Here is a 25,244-nt window from a genome sequence, read left to right on the forward strand (position 1 = left end):
TCAGACCTTCAAAATTGGAATGAAGAAGCAGTTGACTGGTACAATACAAACTAAACTCTCACGCTTTCTTTTTCATTACAGACTTTCAACTCACGCAACAACAGGAGTTGCTCCAGCAGAGTTAATCTTGAAACAGAGACCTCGCTCACACCTGGACCTGATTGTACCTAGCCTAAAAGACAGAGTTTCACAACAGCAACATAGACAGAAATCACAACATGACAGAACCACCCAACAACGTACTTTTCAACATAATGACTTAGTGATGGTTCGTGGTTTTAACAAGGGACCAAAAGGCAATTGGTTACCAGGAACTGTTGTTAGTACCAGTGGTGAGCACTCTTACAAGATCAAATTATCAGATGGTAAAATTGTCCGAAGACATGCGGATCACATTCACAATAGACAAGGTGACTGTAGTCCTGATCAAGACAATGATACTGATGACATTCCCATTCCAGTTTCCCAGCAGCCACCTACCAGTGGAAGTGCACCAACTGAACTTCGCCGCTCACAAAGGTATCGTAGGCCTCCAGAGCGTTTTCAGAATTAAGAAGGGAGGAATGTAGTAATCAGAATCCTTAGCTAAGTTGTACTGTATACTTTGATTTGTTTTTGTACTTAGCTAAGTAATTAACACATGTATTAGCAGCTTTTCTTATGGTTATGTTAATTGTATGTAATAGAGTAAACACACTATTTATGGACTTGTATTGCACCTTGTACTTGGTAAACATGCTATTTAAGGTTTCTTTTTATAGTATAAATATATTGTCTTGTACCATGTATTTATTGTTGTGTAGTCTAAGATAAAAGTATTATCCTTAAGCGTGCAATTATTACCGGGCAGATACGACAATAATATTATTGGTTTATTCGACAAAAATTTGTTCACTATTCTGTAAAACAATTTTGTCATGCTCAGGCAGTTCTCTTTGCTATACTAATAGTTTTGTTGACTATATTTGTAGTAAAACCAATTTACAGTTATCTAAAACAGACCAAGAAAAGAAGTTCACTAAAATCTGGTGAAACAATTTTAAAGTACAAACTTATTACGTAGAATATGACTATGAAGATGCTGTTATTGTTGTAATTTGTTAGTTTTCTTTTCACTTCTACTGCTACTGAATTGTAATAGCAATGGTATGTTTTACATGTACCCGCATGCAGTTTTAATCACAAGCTGTTACTATAGAACTATACACACTACACATGTACGGATTGTTTTGCTGTCATGTGATATCGTTAAAGTATTCACATTATTGTAACCACAATATTTCTGTTACCTGGTTAATAATTGTCATGACAACTATAATAATATAACATTTTATATCATGTTGTGTGAACAGCCTGTGCATGACTACCATCATATCAATGTGTAACCTTGGTTGCAAACATTGCTTAAAATAAATGCAAATATGTTGACAGATTTCTGCTTCTAAGAAACCAGAGCAGGATGTGGGCGAGAACTATACCCACATTGTCTGAGGAGCTCTAAATGGCATAGAAACCTTGTCATGTGACTTCAGTAACTAATCTGTGGGTAGTCCTTTTTCTCACCATCCTTACGTAGAATTTTGCTGGCACATTCTAAGTGTTTTAACATTTCTAGTGAAGCAGATAAAGAGAGAAAAAATAAACTGTAGTTGCTACATAGTATCTAGAATTACCCTCAAGGTTATAGTGTCAGCGCCACACTGTGACATTGATAATCAATGTAAATGACAACTGTCTTGTACTCTTGTCCAAAAGTAAGCTAATTGTAAGGCTACTTCCCTTTTGGATATAGTCATGAGCTAGACCACAGGTTACTATATAACTAGTCCACAGGTATAGATAGTGATCTCAATAAACCACAGGAAATTATGCAATTATGTCTTTATTTAATTATTTATAAAATAAAAGTTCTCAAGCTAAAAAAACAGCTCAGTTATATTTCAGGTCAATAGCACATGACACTGTCAAGTTATGGTCACAGAATACTGTGCCACCCATGCAGTTGACATAATACTAACAAAGAGTCTTGTTGTCAATGCTGACTTTACCATTCACCATTTTGCATGGCTATATGGTAGGCATACATGGCACCATCGTAGGAGTGCCTTTTGGTGGTTTGGAAGGAATCAATTTTGCTCTCTTCCCTTCTCGTAACTTCTACTGAAAGTAGTTGTCTTTTGTTCTCGTGGAGTCGTCCAGCTACTCTTTAAACACCAGTTTGTGTTCCGACCTCCTTCCAGAATTGTTTCGGCCAGTCATGCCTAAGTACTACAAGGGTAAGAATACCAAAAAGGCGCCGTACGACAAGCTTACATCGCACGAGAATGGTGCTGTAAAAGGGAGAAGTGCTGCCTGTGATACTAAAGAATGTCATTCGAAAGTGTCCCAAGCGGAAGTCATTAATGCAGCAGCGGAACCGAACATTAGTAGTCAGTGTAAAGTCTCCGGAAGGGGCCTTGTACAGTGTGAATGCTGCTAATTATGGTACTGCAATGTGTGCTGCGGAATTACTGAGGAAGCTCTGGTACTACTTGGAGAAGCTGAGTGTCTCCATTTCTTTTGCTCGCCCTGCGAAGGCGAAGTTTTTAACTTGATCAATAAGAAAAATGACGATAATTCCAGTTCAAACCTCGGTTAAACGACATTTTATCAACTGTAACTGGTACAATTTCCAAAGCAATCAGTGATCTTCAAACTGCAATGCAGACTACAATTACTAGTTTACTTAGCGGTCCTCAGAACCAAGAGCAGCCGATGGCTTTGGATGATCAAAGTTCTCCCCTTCATCGTGATGAATTGTCAGAATGGTCAATCAGTAAATCAACAAATGTAGCAATACCAACAGGAGAGGATTCAAGAAAATTTAATGCTGTGATATATGGCATCCCCGAATGCAACACAGGCACCACAAGATTTGAGCGACTTAAGCAAAACTTCTGTAAAGTCTTTGACGTATGCTCTGCTATTGTTCCTTATAACAATCCAAGCAGTGTCATCCGTGATACTGTGCATCTGGGAAAGTACTCTAGCGATTCTGCGAGACCTAGACCTGTCCTGGTAAAGTTTAATTCTACGGGCTATGTTTCTAACTTACTTTACAACAAAAAGCAATGTCCTAAGGGTATCACTGTGAAACCTGATTTACCTCTGCAGGCCAGAAAAATTGAATAGTTACTGCTAAAAGAATGATGGCAACTCATACAAAAGGGCCAAGATAGAAAGGCAATTAGAATAAAAGGAAACAGCATTTTTCTGGCTGGTAAACTTTTTGCCACTGTTATCAGTGATGAAACACATAATGAGCATCATGTACAGTACTCTGGAACCTATTCACCTAGTAGTGATCACAGTACCTCTAATGGTACTGACAACAACTGACTTGCCCAGGGTCAGTACCATTGTCACAGTCCATCTAATTTCAACCAGTCATCCTTTTGCTAATGGAATGCACGTAGTCTGGTAAATAAACTAAACCACTTTCAGAGCTATGTATATTGTTATGATTTCCAGATTGTAGCTATAACTGAGACTTGGCTAAGGCCATACATTCTGGACAGTGAAATTTTACCCACAGGTTATAATATTTTTAGAAATGATCGTCACTCCAGAGGAGGAGGGGTTATGCTTGCAGTAAAGGATAATATTACCTCTAAGTTGATTGGTAAACATAGCAGTCTGGAAGCCATTGTTGTGTCAGTTTTATGTAATAACAAGGAGATCACCATTTGTTTATTATATGTCCCTCCTGATGCTAACCAATCACATCATGAAACCCTACTGGAATATTTATCAAGTCTATCTTGTCACGATCATCTGCTAATACTAGGAAATGTTAACTTACCTGATGTCGATTGGGAAAACTACCAAGGTCACTCTGACTTTTCCTCTCAATTCTGTGACAAGATTATTGAATTAAACTTGGAACAGCTGGTTGATAAACCAACCCATGTTAATGGCAACATCCTGGATGTCGTTTTAGCAAATTTTGTCATCAACCAGCCAACAGTATCTGATGCTCACCCTCAAAGCCTCTCATCTGATCACTTTATAATTAATTTCAGTGTTCCAACATCATCTCACACTGTGGAACAGAAAGCCTCCTATGTTGCTTACGATTACTCAAGAGCTGACTGGGACGGTATGTATAACTCTATGATGAATCACAATTTTCACGAATACTATCATCTAAGTGACATTGAAGAAGTTTGGGCTACATTAAAACATATTCTACAGACTGCTGTTCAAACTTTTGTCCCAAAGCGACTGCATAAATATCACTTGTAACACCGGAGCTACTTGCTCTGCAGAGGTTTTGAGGATCCATGTGAGTATATCATCTGGGCCAGCAACTTTACCAGGCTTGAGATTTTTTAGTAGGGATACAATGCCACTGGTGTTAAATGTTCTGTTGGGTATTGAGAGATACTGGCTGGTAGTTACTACAGGAATGTTATCGTCTTCTCTGGTGAATACTGAGAAAAATTGTTCTCCGAGTGCTTCTGCTGCTGTACTTTTCAAGGTATTATCAATTTCAAGTGGTGCTACTGACTAATCATTTTTTCAAGATCACTTTACTAGTGACCAGAATCTCTTATGATTATTTGTGAAATAGTCGACAAATTAGTGTTGACAATAATTCTCATGTGCTTGCCTTAAGGATTTGTTGACAACATTACGTAAAGACTTATACTGGGTCCAGTCAGAGAGGGATTGGGTACGTCTGGCCTTGTTGTATGATCTCTTTCATTTCCTCATTAGAGCTTTAATGTTTCATCATGGTAGGTCTTTGTATGGGTTGATGGTTTTGTGGGGAACATACAATTCAACTAGATGCAACAAAATCTTTTTAAGCTATTGCCAATTTACTTTCAACAGAGTATCGATAAGGTTCTTGAGAGAGGAATGTACCTGAGAAATTCTTCATTTCCTCTAATATTCTGTCGGTGTTAGCCCTATGATATGGTAAACTTTCCTCAGATGTTTTGCAGATGGAATACTTGAAATTTGAAGGTGACTGCTTCATGATCAGAGATGCCTGGCACAATATTGACGTCACTGATTAGGTCAGGATGTGTAGTAAATACTAAGTTTATATAGTGTATGATTGTTTCTGGTTGCTGGGGTAACAAATTGTTCTAATCTAGAGTCATCAATAGCTTCAGTAAACAGATGATTTACATCACTACCATAGGTTGGACTTGACCGTATGCATCCTATACCCTCCTCCCATTCCATGGAAGGGAAGTTGAAGTCACCAGCAATGATGATATCTGGGTTGTGAATTGATATTTAACTCAGTGAGGTCCTAAGGTTGGTGATGGGATCAGTTAGATTGTTTGGAGGTCTGTAGAATGAACAGGTGTTCCAGTTAGCAAGATAGATGTAGAGCCTGCCACCAACAACCCTAGACCATGGAACACCAAGGAAGCTAAGGTAGTTTGGAATACGCTTCAACAGAAGCCTTGCATAAGCCATGACATTAGCAGTACAGCTTAACTATAATCATTACTGAGATTGATGAATATTGTAACAATTGCACAACTCTTTCATGCCCTTCAACACAATAGATTTTTTTTTTTTAAATTTAGTACATGTAGTGATGCAAACACACATTACTGAACATCTTAAACAACACCTGACAACAGCTCATGCATTACGCAAGTAGGTGACTGACAGCAGAACATGATTATTAAGTACTGACATTGGTACCTATCCTATGTGCAGGACCATGTCCACACTAACTAATCATAAGCATTAAATATCAGCACCATGTATTCACACAGCATGCATGGTGATAGCCTATAAGCAAGATTATACTGAAAAGTTGTGACCATAGCAATACTGCAATACTTATAACACCTTTTGATGACTTTTAACTCAATGATATCAAAAAGAAATGAACACAGCATTGATACCTGCCCTGATGGCAGATTCATGAATCTGTTGTTCCAATTAGGTTTTGTTCACTGCGCCATGCTGTTTGCTTTAATTATCCGTTGGTCTTCCTTGTTCTTCCTGAAGAATAATTGATAGTGGCCGTGCGTGTCACCACCTTAACACGAGGTTTTTGCACATGATTCAATGAAGTGTGAACATGCAATATAGCTACTATAGCTAGAAATAAAAAGTACATAAACTAGCTATTATAAATTAAAAGCAAGTAGGGATTGATATAATACATATGCTACAAACAGTAAAATGTTCCGGCTAAAATGAAAATGATCCACACAACAAAAAGTAAAGAAACAAGTTGAACAAGATTAGATAGCTACTTGCCAAAATGAGACACACTTTAATGCTTAACATTCAAGATGTTAGCAAAAAGTAGGAAGTAAAACGTGTCTTAATTTAGCAATTAATCTTGTTTGACTTGTTTCCTTACTTTTTGTAGTGGTATATCAATCCCTACTTCCATTTTTTCATAGCTAGTAAAATTGGAAATACTAGTAGTTAAGTAAACTTTTACACACATCCACCCTTACATACAATAGTGTTGTTTTTAATCACTCCACTGTCCTTGTAATATTGAACACACCTTCACTAGCACTCTGTGAAGTGTAAAGTATGAGCATTTTAGGGGAATCTGGAGACATTCCAGGAATTTTCAAATCATTAGATATTCAGATATGTAATTCTAGTGATATTTTACTGCTAGCTATATAAGTATGCTCAAATCATCTAGCCTAAATTGTTGTTCTTCAGGTTTTCTATACTACTGCTCTCCTTCCTGTTTACAATGCTTGCACTATTAATCCCAAATACCACAGCCATCCATCCTATTACAAATTAATCTGACAACTATAGCAACTGTTACTAAGCAACAGAAATTCAAAAAATAACTACTGCTAAAGACTAATCACACTTAACAACCATTGGTATGGTCCCAAAGTGATGAATACCTTAGCAACAGTTACCTAGCAACTGTATTCTAAGCAACCATATTGTTGCTATGTGTGGGGCACCTATCGCTATGGTGACACAAGTTGTTAAATCAAACATGTACTTCCAATAGAAATGCACCACCCTATTTTACCCAATCAGATTACTATTACAAATTTTTGTCAACGGACCTTGACAAGCAAGTGTAGTACTAATTCTACTGGCTAATCGCTTGACGTAATTATTTCAAAATAATATGTCAAGGTGCTATTGAGAGTATTATATAGTAACACATTCACTTGTTGGATACACATTTGACAATTACAACAGTCACTATTATTTTGTCAAGAGGTTCTCCTGTCTTGCTATTTCTCTCATTTGCTCATAAGCAGGTTTAAGTACAAAAGTAACTGATCACTGCTGTCAGTAAAGGAAAGAAATGGTGCTTATATGTGGTGGCTTACACAATAGTCACATTTTTCAGCATCGACAACACAGTCATCACTGCAAAACAATTCTTTCCCATATTCAAATAACTTCACCACTGATAACACATAAATTAAAAAGAACACTGCATTTAATCCTATGCTGAAAATAATCAGAGCTGGTACGAATGCTTTCTTAATTCTTCTGAGATGCGTACACAGTTTCAATACCCAGCCAGTATTTGTTGACACATTATTTGCATAACGATTGTCATAAGGTAGCCATTTTACGAAGGATAAGCTCTTAGGATAGATGTAATAGTAAGCTAGAATAAGAACTTCCACTATTGATAGTGGTGGATTAAATGCTGAAATTTTCAAAATCGTTGCAATGCGATTATACTTATCACTACCTTCATACTTGTCCATATGCTTATTTTAGCCTGACCAAAGTGTTGGTTGTTAAATTGGCTACACTGTGGCTACATATGTATGTCTTTACTTGTATACTAAGAATAATACACACGCAGGTTCCTACGAATATCTTTAATGTTTACCTGATATGTTAGTTCAGTGAGAAGACTACTGTAAGTATCTACGTATCATGAGTTTGTAACTATTGTGGTTACAATGACATGTTATAGATGATCTCCCTGTAAACCATCATGGTAATACCAATAAAGTAGGTTTACATATAGTAACCACACAAATAGCAACCAAACAGGGGAATACTAAAAAATATACCCTGATTCTAAATTGCCACACAAAAGCAGCCAAATTCCAGAAAGTCGTTTCTTTATGACCTATATCACTGCTATAATGCAAGAGACAACTGATACACATGTAAAGTATGTACTACTACATGGTTGTTGGTCATATTTCTGAAATAGCCGTATATTTGTCCACACCTGAATGAGTAGTAAGGTTAGCTATGGAGTTGTCTTAATGTTACACCTTGCTGTTAGACAGTTTCTTAATGCTGTTTCAAATGGTAGACATGAAACATTTATTAAGTCGAATTTTTACTGAATGATTCATGTACATATACTAACTAATCCTTCTGACAAGCGTTACTCAAAGACACTATGAGCTTGACTCTTTTGCTATTAGATGTAGCTTTAGTCTTTGGTGTATCACAGGAGGTATATACAAAGCATCTGTCCTTTTCTATGTCCCATTTGTTTTAGCTAGTAGCTCAAAGGTGTTGATTTGTGAATAACTTTATGTACTGTCTATCACATAAGAAGAAAGATTACTTTGTTTCCAATAGTCAAAGTGAGCAGATTGCATTTCCTGATTATGATTATGTACTGGAAAGACAGCATAATACAGAGCTCTGGAGGGGTATAAACCCTCTGACTTTGGAAAACCTACCTTTTGGGCACATAGATAAACACTATCTTATATTTTAAATGGTAATAACAAGAGTTCATAATAATGTGACCAGCTGAGTGAAAAAGCGGCTGTTTTTGCAAAAAAAATTTTGCTATAAAAATGTATTGAAATAATAAAACTGAATAAAAATACACGTGCTACATTAAAAAATTAGCATGAACTGAAACAAAATTTTTAAATTAACAAAACCTTGGATTCACCTGTTCATGGAGAGTCACATAAATACAAGTATAAAGAATTTTAAGTTATAGATTAGGGATCAATCAAGACATAGAAAAAAGTACAGAAAACAAGAGAGATCGCCTACACCTGTAAATATACTAGTGGACATTTATTTAATCCCTAATTCAGTCATGTTCACTAGTATATCTGAGGGTGTAGACAACCTCCCTTGTTTCCTACTTTTTTCTAAGATCCCTTGTCGAACTTAAAATTAAATGTTTTTCAACACACAGAACTACAAGGGCTTATAGCATGTACACGATTATTTTACAAGTTGCACATTTTAAGTGTGTTAAAGGTCCACCAGTATCCTGTACTTGTTTGTTTGCCTATTTTGTAACATTGCTATGACTGGTGAACCTGCGCATACTGCATCAAAAGAAAGGAGAGTTCCAGAGTTAATGTTTTCATCTGAATACGTGCCCCAGCTATCAATTACTGACTCAAAAAGTGAAGTGGCCATTACACTTCACCTATTTTCAGCCCATCACACAGCGTTACAAACAAAGCACAGCATTAGAAGCACCTCTACAACCACTCCAGTCCCCACAGAAAATACAGATGATTCGCATTTACAAATGAGAAGCCATGCATCATGCTACCACGAATCAACACCTTGAGCTGTCAGCAAAAAGAAATGGAAGACAAAAGTAAGTCCATGATGTGTACATTTTACATACTGTGGTATGCCAAAAAGTACATCTCAGGACGAAGCAATGTTGAACAGTGAAAAATCAAGCCTGTAGTCTTAGCCATTTAATATCAAGTTACACTTGTCTAAAGTCAGTCAGTAGAAAATTTGATTGAATAAATTTTGCAGCTACTTATTGTAAGTATTTAGGGTTGTACTGAAGGCACTTTAAGCTTGGTTATACCTAGCCAAGGCACCAGAACGGTATTGTAAAGCTGGTTTTTGGCCAGAAAAACCTAAACTTCCTAATATACAGTACAGTACAGTACTGTATGATACTGGTTGGCAATCACAAGATCAATCATTATTTGAAAATGGCGCGATGTGGGATAAGAGAATTTGTTCAGTATCTTGACCAGACAAGTGGGTAGCTGAAGAAGAATGATTTCTACTAAAAAAATTTCATCCAGATGGCAGCTAGGTGATAGTTGAATGTGGGTGTACAGCTTCCTGCTGTGGAATGAAGCACCTAGATTGTCAATGCCAGCCTTTCGCTCAGTAAAAGAAGCCAAGAGAGTGACAAACCAAGAAATGCTGATCGACGATTATTTCATGAAGACTGAATTGTTATTTAAGGTTGCTGGTTTAGAATCAAAAAAGGCACCTGACGTACACTAATTCCCATAAATGCAACTGCCACTACACATGATATGTAGACCCCACAATCTTTCCTTACTGTACAAGACTAAGCGAAACTGTGTGTGTGTAGTGTGTGTATGTGCATGTCTTGTGTGTGTGTGTGTGTGTGTGTGTGTGTGTGTGTGTGTGTGTGTGTGTGTGTGTGTGTGTGTGTGTGTGTGTGTGTGTGTGTGTGTGTGTGTGTGTTGCTGTGCTGTAATTGTAAGTACTGTACATGTGGTGTTGTGCTTTAGTTAGGTAGAGAAACTATAGATAACTACTCATGCCATGCATTTTCAACAACATCTGTAAAACATACATGTAGATATGATCATCCATAGATAGCACATGATTCCATGAAAGTAATATAGTTCGCTCTGGTCAGCTAGTTGGTCCGGCTCAGGCCTGACTAACCGGACTGTCTCCTCTGTAAATATTACAACACCAGTTTTGATAAATATTATGTAATCAATACTATATGGTTCATTCACATGGCACTGTAGTACTGCATAGTAGAGGCTTGACTTTCTTGACCAAATATATTACCCAAAAAAATCAGCCTCACTTTTTCCACATGCCATGATTATCTTGTTGGTAAGCTATGAACTGATTTGATGCAGTACCACATTAACAGCAACGGACCTCTGTGTCTTTGCAACTCCTAAAAGTAGAATAGTGACTATGGAAGGATAGTATGTTTCCAGAGCTGCAGTTGAGTTGTCATCATGTACCAGTATATGAACTGGAATCATGATGATCCCCAGTGTGTCTGTAACGCATACAGCAGCACTTTTAAAATAAAGACATATAATTACACTGGTTGTAGAATTTGACACATAACAATATGCAAGTAATGTCACGTGAATGGTGCAAGTCTCTTACCCCGTATTCCTTTGCAGTTTCTTTACTAGTTTTGCTTTTGTCATCAATAACTTTGATAATACTAATGTAGTGCGAAGCACTCAAAATAAGAGAGAGACCAAATAATGGACAATGGTTCTTTTAACAATATATGTATATGGAGATTTAATGTCATTGGCAAGAACAAGCATGCATCCATTGACTCTCTGGAGAAGAAATGCACATGTGCACTTGACTATATCCAATCAGTCTGGTTAGTTTTGTAAGTGTAGCATGTAGTGTGATGCTGCTGATAGTAGTATAACGCATCAAAGTGCTTTCACAATATTTGTTCACTATAAGTCACTTAAAGTTACACAAACACCAGTCTGTTCTAAGGCAGCTTAACTAAACCACTTGCATGACTTGGGCTTGTTATGTTACTACAATCATTTTATGTTAGGCAACCCATTAGTATGCTTTTAATTATTTGCATGGGTTCATTGCCCTTGATATAGTTGCAACAATCGAATTGCAGTGGAACCTGTTAATACAGACAGGTCATATATACAATCAAGAGTCATATACAGTAGTAATATTATGAACTCTTGATACAATCAAGACAGTTAGTTAATTAGTACTTGAAAATTGATTACCACGCAGGACACTCTTATTACGAAGGTTCCAATTTACATTTAATAAAGAGACATACATACACACACTATAATCCACCCCTGCACTCAATCCTTATGAGTGGTTCCTCCCAAATATTTGGTATTTATTTATAGCTTCCCAAGACCAAGAGAATTAACTACATCATACAAGTTCATTAATTATGCAGTGTTATGCACAATACCGTATAGTAAAAAACTTTGGCAGTAAAAAGTGTGACGAAACCTTGCTGTTGAAAAAATTGGCGGAAAAAACTTTGGAGATTGAAACAATATTTGCCAAAGTTTTTACTGTATGGTACCTGTAAGGATCCCCGGTAAGGATATAACCTCGGATATAACAAGGTGTCAACTCATCGTAGTGGCTTCTGTAGCTACTGATCGAGCTACTGATCTAACGACATGCTAGCAAAGGTGTGCTTCGCTATCTCCTGCATCAGTAGCGGTGCCGAGGGTAACTGCATTTACTTTTTCAGTGAACTCCAGTAGCAGAGGTTATCACGTATATCAAAGTATTGGCCAAATCCATTGTGAGACGATGAACTAACTGACATGCGAACGGGAAGCCGGTTGGAAATGCTATCCCAAGGAGTGCTTACAACTGTGGGACACATTCCTAGGAGATCTCCAAAGTCAGCTCAATCTTTATTGCGTGGTGGCATGAGCTGACCTTCATCTCAAGTTCTAGTTACTCAATATACTTGTGTGATCATCTAAAATAATTGGCAAAAAAAACTTTGGCGAATTGAACGCTATTTGCCAAAGTTTTTTACCACCAAAGTTTTTTACTATACGGTAGTATAATGGATTCTACTGATGTTTTCCAGCAAGTCTATTGAGACAAAATATCGTTGTCTACTGTGTTTTTATACAAGTTCTTCTATTGTAGGAGATTTCCCTACAATAGGTTGTACTGCAATACAACACCTTCTCTGAAATTGACAACAAACATACAAATACATGAAAGTTTCAAAAAACAAAATACATGTACCGGTAGATCATACTTTATATATACGTATGAATACACTATTGTTACTACAAAATTGTCGTAATAGCATTAGTATAAACCTCGAAGAAAATTATGCACACATTTCTGGTGCATGCATAGTTTGGGTGCGGATTGTGTGCATGGTAATTTTTAGGACTTGGGCATATTCTTTGGTCGCTATTTTTAGAATTAGGGTATATACCTGGTTGTCAGTTAGTATTGTAAACCTAGAAAGTCCCAAGTATACTGGCAGTTAAAAAGGGGATGGCCTGTTATCACAACAAGCTCACCAATATCAACAGGTCAGCACAATCACCCTTCACCAAGCTGTAAGTTATCACCATACTAGTTTGAGGATGTCAGAAGGAATCGATTATTATGTAATCAACCAGTAGAAAATACCGTTTAATCTGTGATTAATGCTCAGTCAATCAGTGAAGTCAAGAACAGACTTTTGGATGGAATCTGGACATGGACACAATGAAAGGCCAAAGACCTATTAATTTACAATTGTTGATTGTAAATTTTTGTTCATTACATAATACCAAGAGTTAATAATAGTGGAGATAATACTAAATATCAGTTAACAATTTACCTTAGCTAACCTTACTACTCATGCATGTGTGGACAGTTATATAACTATTTCAGAAATATGACCAACAACCATGTAGTACATACATTACATGTGTGTGTTTTGAGTATTTGTTTATCAGCTATCTCTTGTATTAGCAATGATATAGGCCATAAAGAAATGACATATACAGGTATCTGGCAGAGGAGGTAGGACATGCATGTGCACCACTTATTTTAATTACATATTTCTATTTGGAATTTCACGTGAGTCTCAATAGTCATAATACAAAACCAGCAAACATTGGAGTTCAATGGGGCTCGGTAGATCTTTAGATAGCACTTCATGTAAGCATCAAGAAAATGTACTCTGTTTTGAAAGAGCCCCCCGTTAAGCACATGAAAAAGTGTCATTTTTTGCTATTTCACCAAGGAATTTAGGGGCTCTTACAAAACAAAGTACATAGCCTCGATGTTTATATGAAACGCTACCAAAATATTCACTGAGCCTTACTAAATCCTATTGATGGCTGGTTTTGTATAGTGATTATTACAACTCATGTGATAGTATTAAATATTAAAATAAGCAGCGCACAACCATGTCCTACCTCCTCTGGGTATCTGGTTGCTTTTGTGTGGCAATTTAGAAGGGGGTATATTTTTTGGTATTTCCCTGGTATTGGTTGCTATTTGTGTGGCTGCTATGATTTCATTCACATCCCTGCAATGTAAACATAATGGGATAGGCAGGCTTCTTCTTGACTTTCATTTATAGGCTACAAAATGGGGAACTACATAAGCTGAGTGGTATGATCAGTGTGGAGGTTGCCGCTGGTTCCATGATTTTGTCAAACAATTTTATAACCTACAAATTAAAGAAGTCAAGTATGTTACTTGTAGAAAATGAAGATACATAATACCACATGCACACAACTTTGGTTTATTGGCATACACGGGTATTACCATGATGGTTTAAGGGAGTTCCTCTATAAATATACCACTGTAACCACAATAGTTCCAATCTCATGATACATAAGTATAAATAGTGAGCTTATCCTGCATCTTACACATGTACAAAAAAATGAAAGTAAGAACAGTAACAGGTGGAATTTTTTTCATTTTCTTAATAGTCACAGTAATAGGTCTTATAGTTCCATTGGCTTATTGTAGTAATATAGAAATAGCTAATGATGAATCAACCAACTGTTATGGAATAGTAAACTGCAGTGAGTGTACCACTTGTATCAGAGATTACGTGGAACTTGAGTCAGACATTTTAAGAAGTGCATTCTTTAGCACTGGTCAAGTGCCTTCAAGTTTTGTCAGGATTAATTATGATTTTCATGCATCTGATTTGTCTAATGTGATAGACAATATAACTGAGAATAGCTCAAACTGTTACCATCACCAAGAGTTATACTTTTGGAGTTCATCATCTCTACTTCTGTTTGGACCACAGCCACTCCTGTATTTAACCATGTTTGCAGTAAATGTACCGGAACAAGCTGTTACTATCCCACTACCATACCTTTGTAAAGATACTTACAGTAGTCCTCTCTCTGAACTAACATATCAGGTAAACATAACAAAATATCTATATATGTGTATTATTCTTATTATACAGGTAAAGACATATGCAGTCCATGGTCAGCCACAGTGTAGTCAATTTAACAGCCAATTCTTCATTCACGCTAAAATCAAACATATGGACAAGTATGAAGGCAGTGACAAGTATAATTGCATTGCAACAATTTTGAAAATTTCAGCATTTAATCCACCACTATTAGCAGTAGCAGTTCTTATTCTAGCTTACTATTACATCTATCCTAAGAGCTTATCCTTCGTAAGATGGCTATCTTATGACAATCATTATGTAAATAATGTGTCAACAAATACTGGCTGGGTATTGGAACTGTATACACATCTCATAAGAATTAAGAAAACATTCATACCAGCTCTGATTATTTTCAGCATAGGATTAAATGCAGTACTCTTTTTAATTTATGTGTTATCAGTGGTGAAATTATTTGAATATGGGAAAGAATTGTTTTGCAGTGATGACTGTGTTGTTGACGCTGAAAAATGTGACTATTGCATAGCCACCAGTCTATACCACGTACAAGTGCCATTTCTTCTGCTCTATCATTGTCTGCAATTCACATTGTACCACTTGTAGTTTTACTATTATATTCCGAAGCCAAGGAGAAGTTTCTTAAATTTACAGCAATACAACTTGTTATAAACATCATGTTCATAGTAATTTACTTTGCACCCTACATGCTTTTAGCATTCATCATCTATCCACTGCAAACCAGCATTATTTATTTTATTTTGACAACTTCTCTTGCTTGCTGCTTCTTATTCTTTTTAGTTGCATTTGCTATGTGGTATGCTAAGCTCAAGGTAAAGATGGGAATTGGACTGATTGCTGGTGCTATGATTACAACATACTTCTTTTTTATCCTTAATTTAATGGCAACACTGGGTAGTATTAATGATTTTGACGACACACAGAAACTTTTGTTTTCTTTACTGACAGCAGTGATCAGTTACTTTGTACTTAAACCTGCTTATGAGCAAATGAGAGAAATAGCAAGACAGGAGCAAAACAATAGTCACTGACTAGAACACTGAGATGCATAGTAACATGTATGCACACTATGTTTACACATCCACATAATTTTGTTGTATAATTTTGTTTTAATGTGCTTGTAAAATGCAGAATAAATAAAAGGTTTCTCACCAGCCAAATTGACTGTATACATTAAATACTATTGAAATTGTCACTAGCTAATATGCATGATGTCGAGGAGTTGCTGCACAGTGTGTGCGTGTGTTGTAGAGTATAAAGTACAAGCAAGCATTCTAGGGGGGTCTTCAGGAAAATCAGATACTTAGTAAGCAATTTTAGTGATATTTCACTGACAGCTATATGCTCAAATCATCTACCCTACCTTGTTGTTCTTCAGGTTTCTATACTATATAGGTAGGTAATTGTAGACCTCAGCTGACATACAGAGGGGGACAGAACATGAAACTTGCTATATAGCTGCATATGTGTAGCTAGTATATTTATATAGCTGTAGATAGTATATTAGAAGTTCAAGAGGGTCTCCCTACAGAAGCTGCTTCAAATTTAACAGGGAGCCCGGTTTGACCCTATTATGATTAATTTATCTCATGTTTACTATTTATTATGTAGTAAATTCACTGCACAGCTACAATAAAAGTCTTGTGCAGTTTTTTGAATGCAATATAGAATGTCTACTATACTAGTTTGTCTGTGATGAAGTGAGCGGATCATCACATAAATATACTGGTGTGCAATCACAAGATCAATCACTATTCAAAAATGGTGTGATGTGGTAAGAGAATTTGTTCAGTACCTCAACCAGATGAGTGGGTAATTGAAGAGGAGCAATTTTTACTCAAAATTCTGCCAGCCAGGTGATAGTTGTATGAGTGTACGGCTTCTTGCCTTCTAATAAGGCACCTAGGTTGTCAATGCCAGCCCATCGCTGAGTAAAAAGAAGTCAAGAGAGTGACAAGGCAAAAAATGCTGATGATTATTTCATGACGATTGAATTGTTATTTAAGGCTGCTGGTTTAGAATCAAAGAAGGCACCTGCCGTACACTTATTATTTCCATAAATGCAACTGTCAGTACATGTGATATCTAGATCCCACAATCCATATTTACTGTACAAGATGATGTAATTGCTGTGCTGTAAGGTAATTGCAAAGTACTGTGTTGTATTTTAGTTAGGCCGAGAAACTATAGCTAACTACTCATGCCATGCATATTCAACAACAACTCTGTAAAATCTATGATGTGATCATCCATAGATAGCACATGATTGCATGAAAGTTATACAGTTCGCACTGGTCAGCTAATATTGGTCTGGCTCAGGCCTGACCAACTGGACCATCTCCTCTGGCCCTTTTATAACACTGTAAATAATACAACAGTTTTGATAAACATTATTATATGGTTCATATGGCATTGTAGCACTGCATAGCACAGACTTAGGCTTTCTTGACCAAATATATCACCCAAAAATTTCCTCATACCATGGTTATCTTGTCACGAAACAGGAGATTTGCTTGAGCTATGAACAGTTCTCATTTGATGCACTACTCACATTGATAGCAAATGTTGAACCTCTGTGTCCAACTCCTTAAAGTAGAATAGTGACTATGGAAGGATAATATGGTTTCAAAACTACTTTGTGTTTACATGGGCCCTTAGAGTTGTCATCAAGCACTGAGCCAGCCAGTATATGTGAACTGGTTTCATTCTGGAATCACAATTATCCCCAAGTGAGCACACACAGTAGCACTTTTTTCAACAAACACATAAAACTGCACTGGTTGCAGAATTTGATACAAAACAATATGCACGTGAATGGCACAAGTCTCTTACCTGTATTTTCTCTACTAGCTTTGCTTTTGCTATCAATAATACTAATTACAAAGCACTCAGAATAACTAACATGATTGAGTAATGATTCTTTTACGTATACAGAGACCCAATGTCATTGACACAACTAAGCACGCATCCATTAAAGGTCACGCACCATCTTCATGTGCTGTAACTCTCGGGAGAAGAAATGCACAACTACAAACATGTATACTTGTAAAGAGTTGACTATATCCAATCAGTCTGGTTACTTTTGTGAGTGTAGCATAGCACTGCTGGCAGCAGGATAGCACATCAAAGTGATTTCACAATAATTGCTAATAAATCACTTTGAATGTTACACAAACACCAGTCTGTTCTAAGGCAGCTTAGCCAAATCACTTGTGACCTGGGTATTACTCTTGTTATATTACTACAATCTGTTTGTGTTAGGTAACCCATTAGTTTATTTGCATGGATTAATTGCTCTACTGTCCCCTTGATATAGTTGCAATAACCAAATTGTATGTAGTGCAACCCGTTAATACAGACAGTCACACGCAAGGTCACATGTACAATCAAGACACTTAGTTAAGTGTCCCTTAGTACCTGAGAAATTGATTACCTAGTACGAAGGTTCCAATAATTTAATAACGACACATACACACATTATAATTATTCCACACACTCAATCCTTGTGAGTGGTTCCTCTCAATCATTTGGTGTTTACTTTTAGCTTCAGAGAATTAACAAGTCATAGTTACATCGTACAAGTTCATTGTTATGCACAATAGCAAAAATGGGTCCTGCTAACTTCCAAAACACATGCCCTTTGATAGAGCAAATAATAAACAGCAAATTTTAAAGTTACAGTAGAACCTTTCTACAATGGCCCCTTCAAAGCCAAGTATGTTTTGCCTATGTTTTCCTGCCAGTCCTCTCAGACCTGTTGAGACGAAAATATCTTTATCTATTGTGCTTTTATACAAGTTCTTTTATCATAGGAAATTTCTCTAATAGTGCAATAGAGCATCTGGTGCATGAATAGTTTTGCGTGCAAATTGTGTGGTAACTTTTAGGATTTGAATGGGTATATTCTTTAGTTGCTATTTTTAGAATTAGGATACATACCTGGTTGCCAGTTGATATTGTAAGTTATGAAAGTCCCAAGTATAAGTATGGTTAGAAGAAGGGATGGACTGCTATCACAACAAAGCTGACCAATATCAACAGGTCAGCACAATCATTGTTCACCAAGTCATAAGTTGTTACCATACTGGTTTGAGGGTTCATACAATAAACACTATTGTAACCACAATACTTCCCCCATCCACAATACTTCCCCCATAACATGTAGGTAAACTTTAAACATATAAATAGCTCCTATCTTGTATCTTGCACACTTGTTCATAAAATGAATTCCTTACTAATAGTGGGGATTTGGTGTATTTTGCAATTTTACTGTAATGCTGAAATACAGGTAGCTGATGATGAATCTACTGCTTGTGATGAAATGGGAAATTGCACCACTTGTATTAGAGAATATGCAGACTTGGAGTCATACATTTTAAGCAACAAGGTTGTGTTGAGCAGAATTGTGGAAACATTCTTTAAAACTGGAAAAGCACCTTCAAGTTTTGTTAAAATCACTTATGATTTTCAAGTTTCTGATAATTCAACCGATAATATCACTGATGTAATGAATGACAATACTTTAAATTGTACCAAACATCAGGAAGTGTACTTTTGGAGTTCATCACCTCTATATTTGCTGGGACCGAGTCCACTTATGTATTCTACACTATTTGCAGTATTTATATCAGAAGAAAGTGTTACTATCTCACTACCATGTCTTTGTAAAGATATACATGGAGCTCTTCTCTCTCGACTAACATATCTGGTAAAAAAAATGCATACAAGTATCCATGCCTATTATATCTGATTTAATTCTTATTCTACAGGTAAAGACGTACGCAGTCCATGATCAACTACAGTCCATGCAATACTTCAGCCAATTCTTTGTTCAAGCTAAAGCTGGACGTAGTGATGAACATGAGGGTGGTGACAAATATAGAATTGTTGCAGGGATATCAGCAGCTATATCAGTAATCCCATCACTTTCATCTATCATATTCGTAATCCTAGCTCCTTTTTGTGTCCGTCCTAAATTATATGCTTTTGCTAGAATGTTATATGATGGTACAACCAACAATCATGCAAATAACAATGTCCTGCGATTTGATCATATATTCACTCTGTTTACGCATAGTAGAAAGTTTACAATAGCAATCCTGCCAGCTCTACTTATTTTCAGCATAGGATTGAGTCTATTACTTGTTGCAGTTTATAGTTTGTCGGTGATGAAACAATTTGAATATGCCAGTGAATTTTATCGTGATAGTTGTGACTATGAAAACTTTCGTTGCCATATAGATTTGGTTATGCCAATTGTACATGCTATTTGCTCTGCTCTACCATTATCCATCTGTATCATTGCACCACCGATATGGCCAATTGTGAAATTATGCAGAGGTAAAATTGACAAGAACGAATTTATCATAAGACTGACTGTATCATCACTTGTGACCAATGTCACAATTATAGGAATTTACTTTGCACCATACATGTTGTTAGCATTTATTACTGATCCACTACAAACCACCCTTATTTATTCTATTCTGACAATTTTTCTAGCCTTTTGCTTCTTTCACATTTTAGGTACTTTCACTGTATGCTATTCTGAATTTGGACATTATTTTATATATCTAACAATGGGAGCTGTCATGGCTATGGGATATTTCTTCATTATTCTAATTGCAGTGCTGACACTAGGAAGCATTAACAATTTTCAGACTACACAAACTATCATCTTTACTCTATTGATAGGGATGTTCACTTTTGTTGTCCTTGAACCAGCTTATAAACAACTACGGAAAAAGATTAGAGAGGAAAGGACTTCAACAGGATCTGAAGAAGCAACTGATAACTAGAATATCACTTTTAGTCACTAAACTGTACTTTATTTCAATTATAAATATGATTGACATGCAATGGTGTGCACATGTAGGATTAGACATGCTGTTTGTATGCTTTTCTAAAGTAAAATGATCATGACCCAAATCAGATGTTTCAGGTACTCTACATCAGAGCACTCATACATATGCAACATTTTCAAATACAACTATCATTATCCAAGGTACCTTACATACCGAAACAGCTTTATAGAAACAAGTAAGTATGTTCTATTAATACTGCTCTATCTTAAATTACTTTTTCGGCATACATAGAGTTAGGTGCACTTATGCATATTTCCACTTACTACAATTTAAAATTACTTTAGTCAATCAATCTACAAAACATGAAGTGTCCAATACCTGTTATCAAGGGTTCACAGCAAAATAATGTAAGGAAGGAAAAACTTCATTGCTAACATATGCAATTGGTCATCACCAGTACACATGAATATCATACAGTATGGTAGTACTGTATGTATAATGTTAAAGCATTGCCGTGAGTGCTATATGAAAAATAAAGTATGAGGTGCACGGCCAAGAATAAAGCACGAGATGAAGCCGAGTGCTTTATTTGCATCGAGGCCAAGCTTTATTTTTCATATAGCACGAGCAAGGCAATACTTTAAATGATTTATGGAATTTTCTAGTCGTGTAGCTTCACCATGCACTAGGACTCGTAATTAACACACGTTGCACGAACTATTAGCAGCCCGAATGCACACAAACTAGTTTAACAAAGTAACTCACGCATATTTCACCATAGTTTGGCATGATAGACGCTCATCACATATTATGGCAGGTTTTGCTCACATCCCACAATCGGTTCTATTGTGACACATGGTGATGTCTCCAGGACTTGTCCATTTACATTAACAAATGTAACAGCAACGTTACCTTCTCCCATCCATCATCGCAGCATTTAGGTATGTCTATAAAAGCAAACCAATGGTAGAACTTGTATTGGCTGGGGTGATTGACCACTCAGCGTGGCGAGGGGTATCAGCCTTCACCGGCTTGGGTGATTAGTCATACTAGTGTGAGCGCCGCAGGCTATTAGCTAGTACTAGAGCACACGGGCAACTACTTTATTACCCACAAAAAGTGCTTTATTGCAATAAAGCACTCTTTGCGGTGCAATGAAGCACTCTTTGTGGGCAATAAAGCACTTTTTGCCCTAAAGTGTACTTTATGATTTAAAGTACACTATTTCCTTTGATCTTGCCCACGCAAAGTTCTATAACATACAGTATGGTAGTACTGTATAAACTCTCTGACAAGTGACAATACAGCATCTCTTTGTGAAATCGGTAGTGGATCAGGCGCCCCACCTTGTGCAGGAAGCTTATCAAGAATTACTGTACATTTGGAGAAAACGGATATATACATACTAGCACCATGAAACTGTGACACAACATTGGTAATTGTCATCCCCTTGCTCCAGGCCAGACTGAAAACAGTTTGATTTGAAACCTGTCATCAGTATTTGTTTGATAACCCTGGACGAGTGATCACCAAGTTTCAGTTTTCAACATTATATGCACAGGACCAAAATAGCTTGTATCCAGTGGATGACTATCAGCAGTGGTGTGGGAGCAAACACATTTTTCTGTTGTAGCTGCTTATCTAACTCTAAAGTATAGTGATCATCTAACATCAACAGTAGTGGATGTTCGGGAACAGCATGCTTTAGGAAATGCAAGTGGAAAACAGTTCTTGGTCCATCCCAACCATTTGGTGACATACCATACAGTGTTCCTGGAACCTCCCCCAGTGACAAAGTGTGCTTAAAATGTTTGCCTGCAAACACTACGTGATCGATGCACTAACCAATGCACAAAGACATCAAAGAGCTACACATAAATCAACACCTTTCAGAAAAGAGACTCAATGAAGCTGGACAGCTCTTTAAGGTGAGTTCATACTCTCTCCTGCAGTACACGCATGAAAAGGCATGTTTTGGGTCCAAGTGATGCAAGTAGAAAAATCAGAAATTTTAGTAGGGATCATAAAGCAATGAATGAAAGGAGGTCATGCATCTGCACCTGCAGCTATGCTAATGCACGAACATTTATAAGTCATGCTTCGTATAGTCATATACAGCTTGTTGACAGCAATTAAATGTTGGCCTACTAGTATAGTTGTAGGTGCAGATGCGTGACCTCCATGTTTCTTGTTTTTTATTTTTATGCTCAAATGTAAATAATACTTGTTTGCTTACTTTTTATAATATGACTGATGAACCAGTCACTACGGAAATCACGACTGAATGCATGCCCCAACTATCATTTACTGAAAGTGATGTGGCTGTTCTGCTTTGTTTTCAGCTATTTTATATATTTCTACCTGAAAATTCCACTGAATAAAACTTGTAACAACCTACTGGAAGTGCTTTTTGGCTTGATTGTACCTAACCAACACTGAAGGTATTGTGAGGCTGGCTTATGATCAAAAATTTTTTTGAGAAAGTATAAATCTCTAATATACAGTACTACTCTACTGTGTGATACAGTAAATACAGAGTACATATAGTCAATCTAAATCCACTTTTATCTCAGAAATACTGAGCAAGTATGTCGTAAATTGTCAGTGGAAGAGGGGAACAGGGCTAAATCAATATACGAGAGCTAAAATCATTAGGAGATTGGATCTAGAAGCAAATGGTGGAGTACAAACATTAAACGAGTGTATAAGTGCATCTGCTTAACAAAACTTCCCAAAACTAATTATATATTTGTCAAGCGTCATGTACCTATCATGAAAGTTGTTTATGGATTCCCTCCCTTGGGGTGGTATGATTTGCAGTACCAATACAGAGGCGGATCCAGGAGCTAGCAAGGGCAAGCTAAGTTGTAGGTGGTTGGGCGGGGGCTGGAGAGCACATTCTCTTATTAGTTGTTATATATTTGAAGCAGGCACAAGCACCAAACAATCACCTCTTAGTAGTGTCTCACTGTTCATTATTGCCATTTTAGCCTTTGCAGATGGTTGTGAAGTCTCAAAAGCTGTATAAAGGACTACGAATGTCTCAAACAACAGCAACACGATAATTATTTTAAGAAAATTTTATGCAATATCCCCTAAATCCAATAGAAACTTGTGGCGGGGTTACTAAAAACATAGTTAGTAATGTGTGGTCTCGCTGGTAGTTGTTAACTATATTCATCAAACAAAATTTGGCAAAGCCAAAAACAAAATGTCCTTACTGTTTAATAGCTTACTTTCTGGACAAGACAGGCATCATTAGCATTGAGCTAGGCATTCAATACCAATGTCCGGCACGGTGTGGTGCTGACACAACAAACTCAAACAATAAATCTTGATGCTAGCACTCACGATTTGTTTTTAATAGCTTACTTACTGGACAAGACAAGTATCTTTCTAGCTTGGCATAGCAACTACTTAATACTGGCACTATAGTCACACAATGGTTATGAATGTCACGCCAGTGCAGTGGCACTGACGAGACTCAACTCAAAACTTAAGCATAAATCCCAATGCTAGCACTGTGACACACAGTTTGCCACTTTCTCTCACTCTTTCTTAACCTAGGAAAATTCTAAATTAGGTCGACATCGATTTCTACACTATTTAGAGCCCTCGGTTGATGTGGGCTTGACTACCCACAATTTATAACCTTGGCTGCAGAAACCTTATACGTAACTACTCCTTTATAAACTAGTTATTTTAAAAAAAATTAATTTAAAAAGGAAATAGGGATTGATATAATATAGCTACATGCAAAATGTTACAGCTGGAATGAGAAATGATCCAGCAGTAAAAAGTAAGGAAACAAGGTTAGACGACTACTTGCTAAAATGAGACACACTTTAATCCCTACTTTTGGCTAATTTGATGGTCTCACTTCAAGATGCTAGCCAAAAGTAGGCATTAAAGTGTGTCTCATTTCAGCAAGTAGTCGTTTAAACTTGTTTCCTTACTTTTTACTGCTGGATCATTTCTCATTTCAACTATAATATTTTTGAGCTTGTTTCCTTACTTTTTGTAGCATGTAGCTATATTATATCGATCCCTATTTCCTTTAAAAATTTTTAAATAGCTAGTTATTTACTTTTTATGTCTAGCTAGCTAGCTATATTGTTTTCCGCATAGTATAAATATCACTTGAAGCAGCTATCTTTTACTTTCATATGCAGTAAGCGCCTCTAAAAATAAGTATCGTTTTGTCTATTACAGCAACTGTTAAAAAGGCTTCAGCTGCATTTCTAATGGTTGATGGTTTAACAGTAAAACATTGCTGGAGAGTCCACCATTAAGAGTGGGACCCTCGCTTTTAGAAGTTTGGATCCGAATCCAGAGGTGGATCTGTCCGTCAAAGGAATTATTAGCTAGCTATCTCGCAAAAAAAGGTAACTGGTAAGACTATAAAACAACTACCCATGCAGCATTAATAAATGCTAGAGACAACTCCTTGGGTACTACACCTGTTTACCCGCAACTATAAATTATCCTTCGAGAAAAACAAAATGAAAGCAAACAACATGGTGCAGTGGACAGAACGTAATTGGAACAAC

General features: G+C 36.7%; 2 protein-coding genes and 1 long non-coding RNA gene across 8 annotated transcripts in view; 2 read left to right on the top strand and 1 right to left on the bottom strand.

The window, feature by feature from the left end:
• The window catches only part of LOC136236592 (erythroid differentiation-related factor 1-like), a 111,560-nt gene that overhangs the window by 81,662 nt on the left and 4,654 nt on the right, over positions 1–25,244 (bottom strand). The window lies entirely within an intron of this gene.
• LOC136236691 (uncharacterized) lies at positions 14,381–16,068 on the top strand. Its single transcript, XR_010692205.1, has 2 exons — positions 14,381–14,875; positions 14,924–16,068. It is a non-coding gene; the product is annotated as an uncharacterized lncRNA (long non-coding RNA).
• Positions 19,117–20,816, top strand: LOC136236629 (uncharacterized). Its single transcript, XM_066026853.1, has 2 exons — positions 19,117–19,598; positions 19,660–20,816. The coding sequence occupies exons 1-2, from the start codon at positions 19,212–19,214 to the stop codon at positions 20,686–20,688; spliced, it is 1,416 nt and encodes a 471-aa protein (XP_065882925.1). The 5' UTR covers positions 19,117–19,211; the 3' UTR covers positions 20,689–20,816.

Source organism: Dysidea avara, chromosome 10 (assembly GCF_963678975.1).
Source record: "Dysidea avara chromosome 10, odDysAvar1.4, whole genome shotgun sequence".
NCBI classification, from domain to species: domain Eukaryota; kingdom Metazoa; phylum Porifera; class Demospongiae; order Dictyoceratida; family Dysideidae; genus Dysidea; species Dysidea avara.

Bases quoted from the DNA above. Each gene is read 5' to 3' on its own strand.
- LOC136236629 (XM_066026853.1), top strand. From the start codon at position 19,212: ATGGGAAATTGCACCACTTGTATTAGAGAATATGCAGACTTGGAGTCA. The intron at 19,599-19,659 runs GTAAAAAAAATG...CTTATTCTACAG, and splicing joins TCTCTCGACTAACATATCTG to GTAAAGACGTACGCAGTCCA.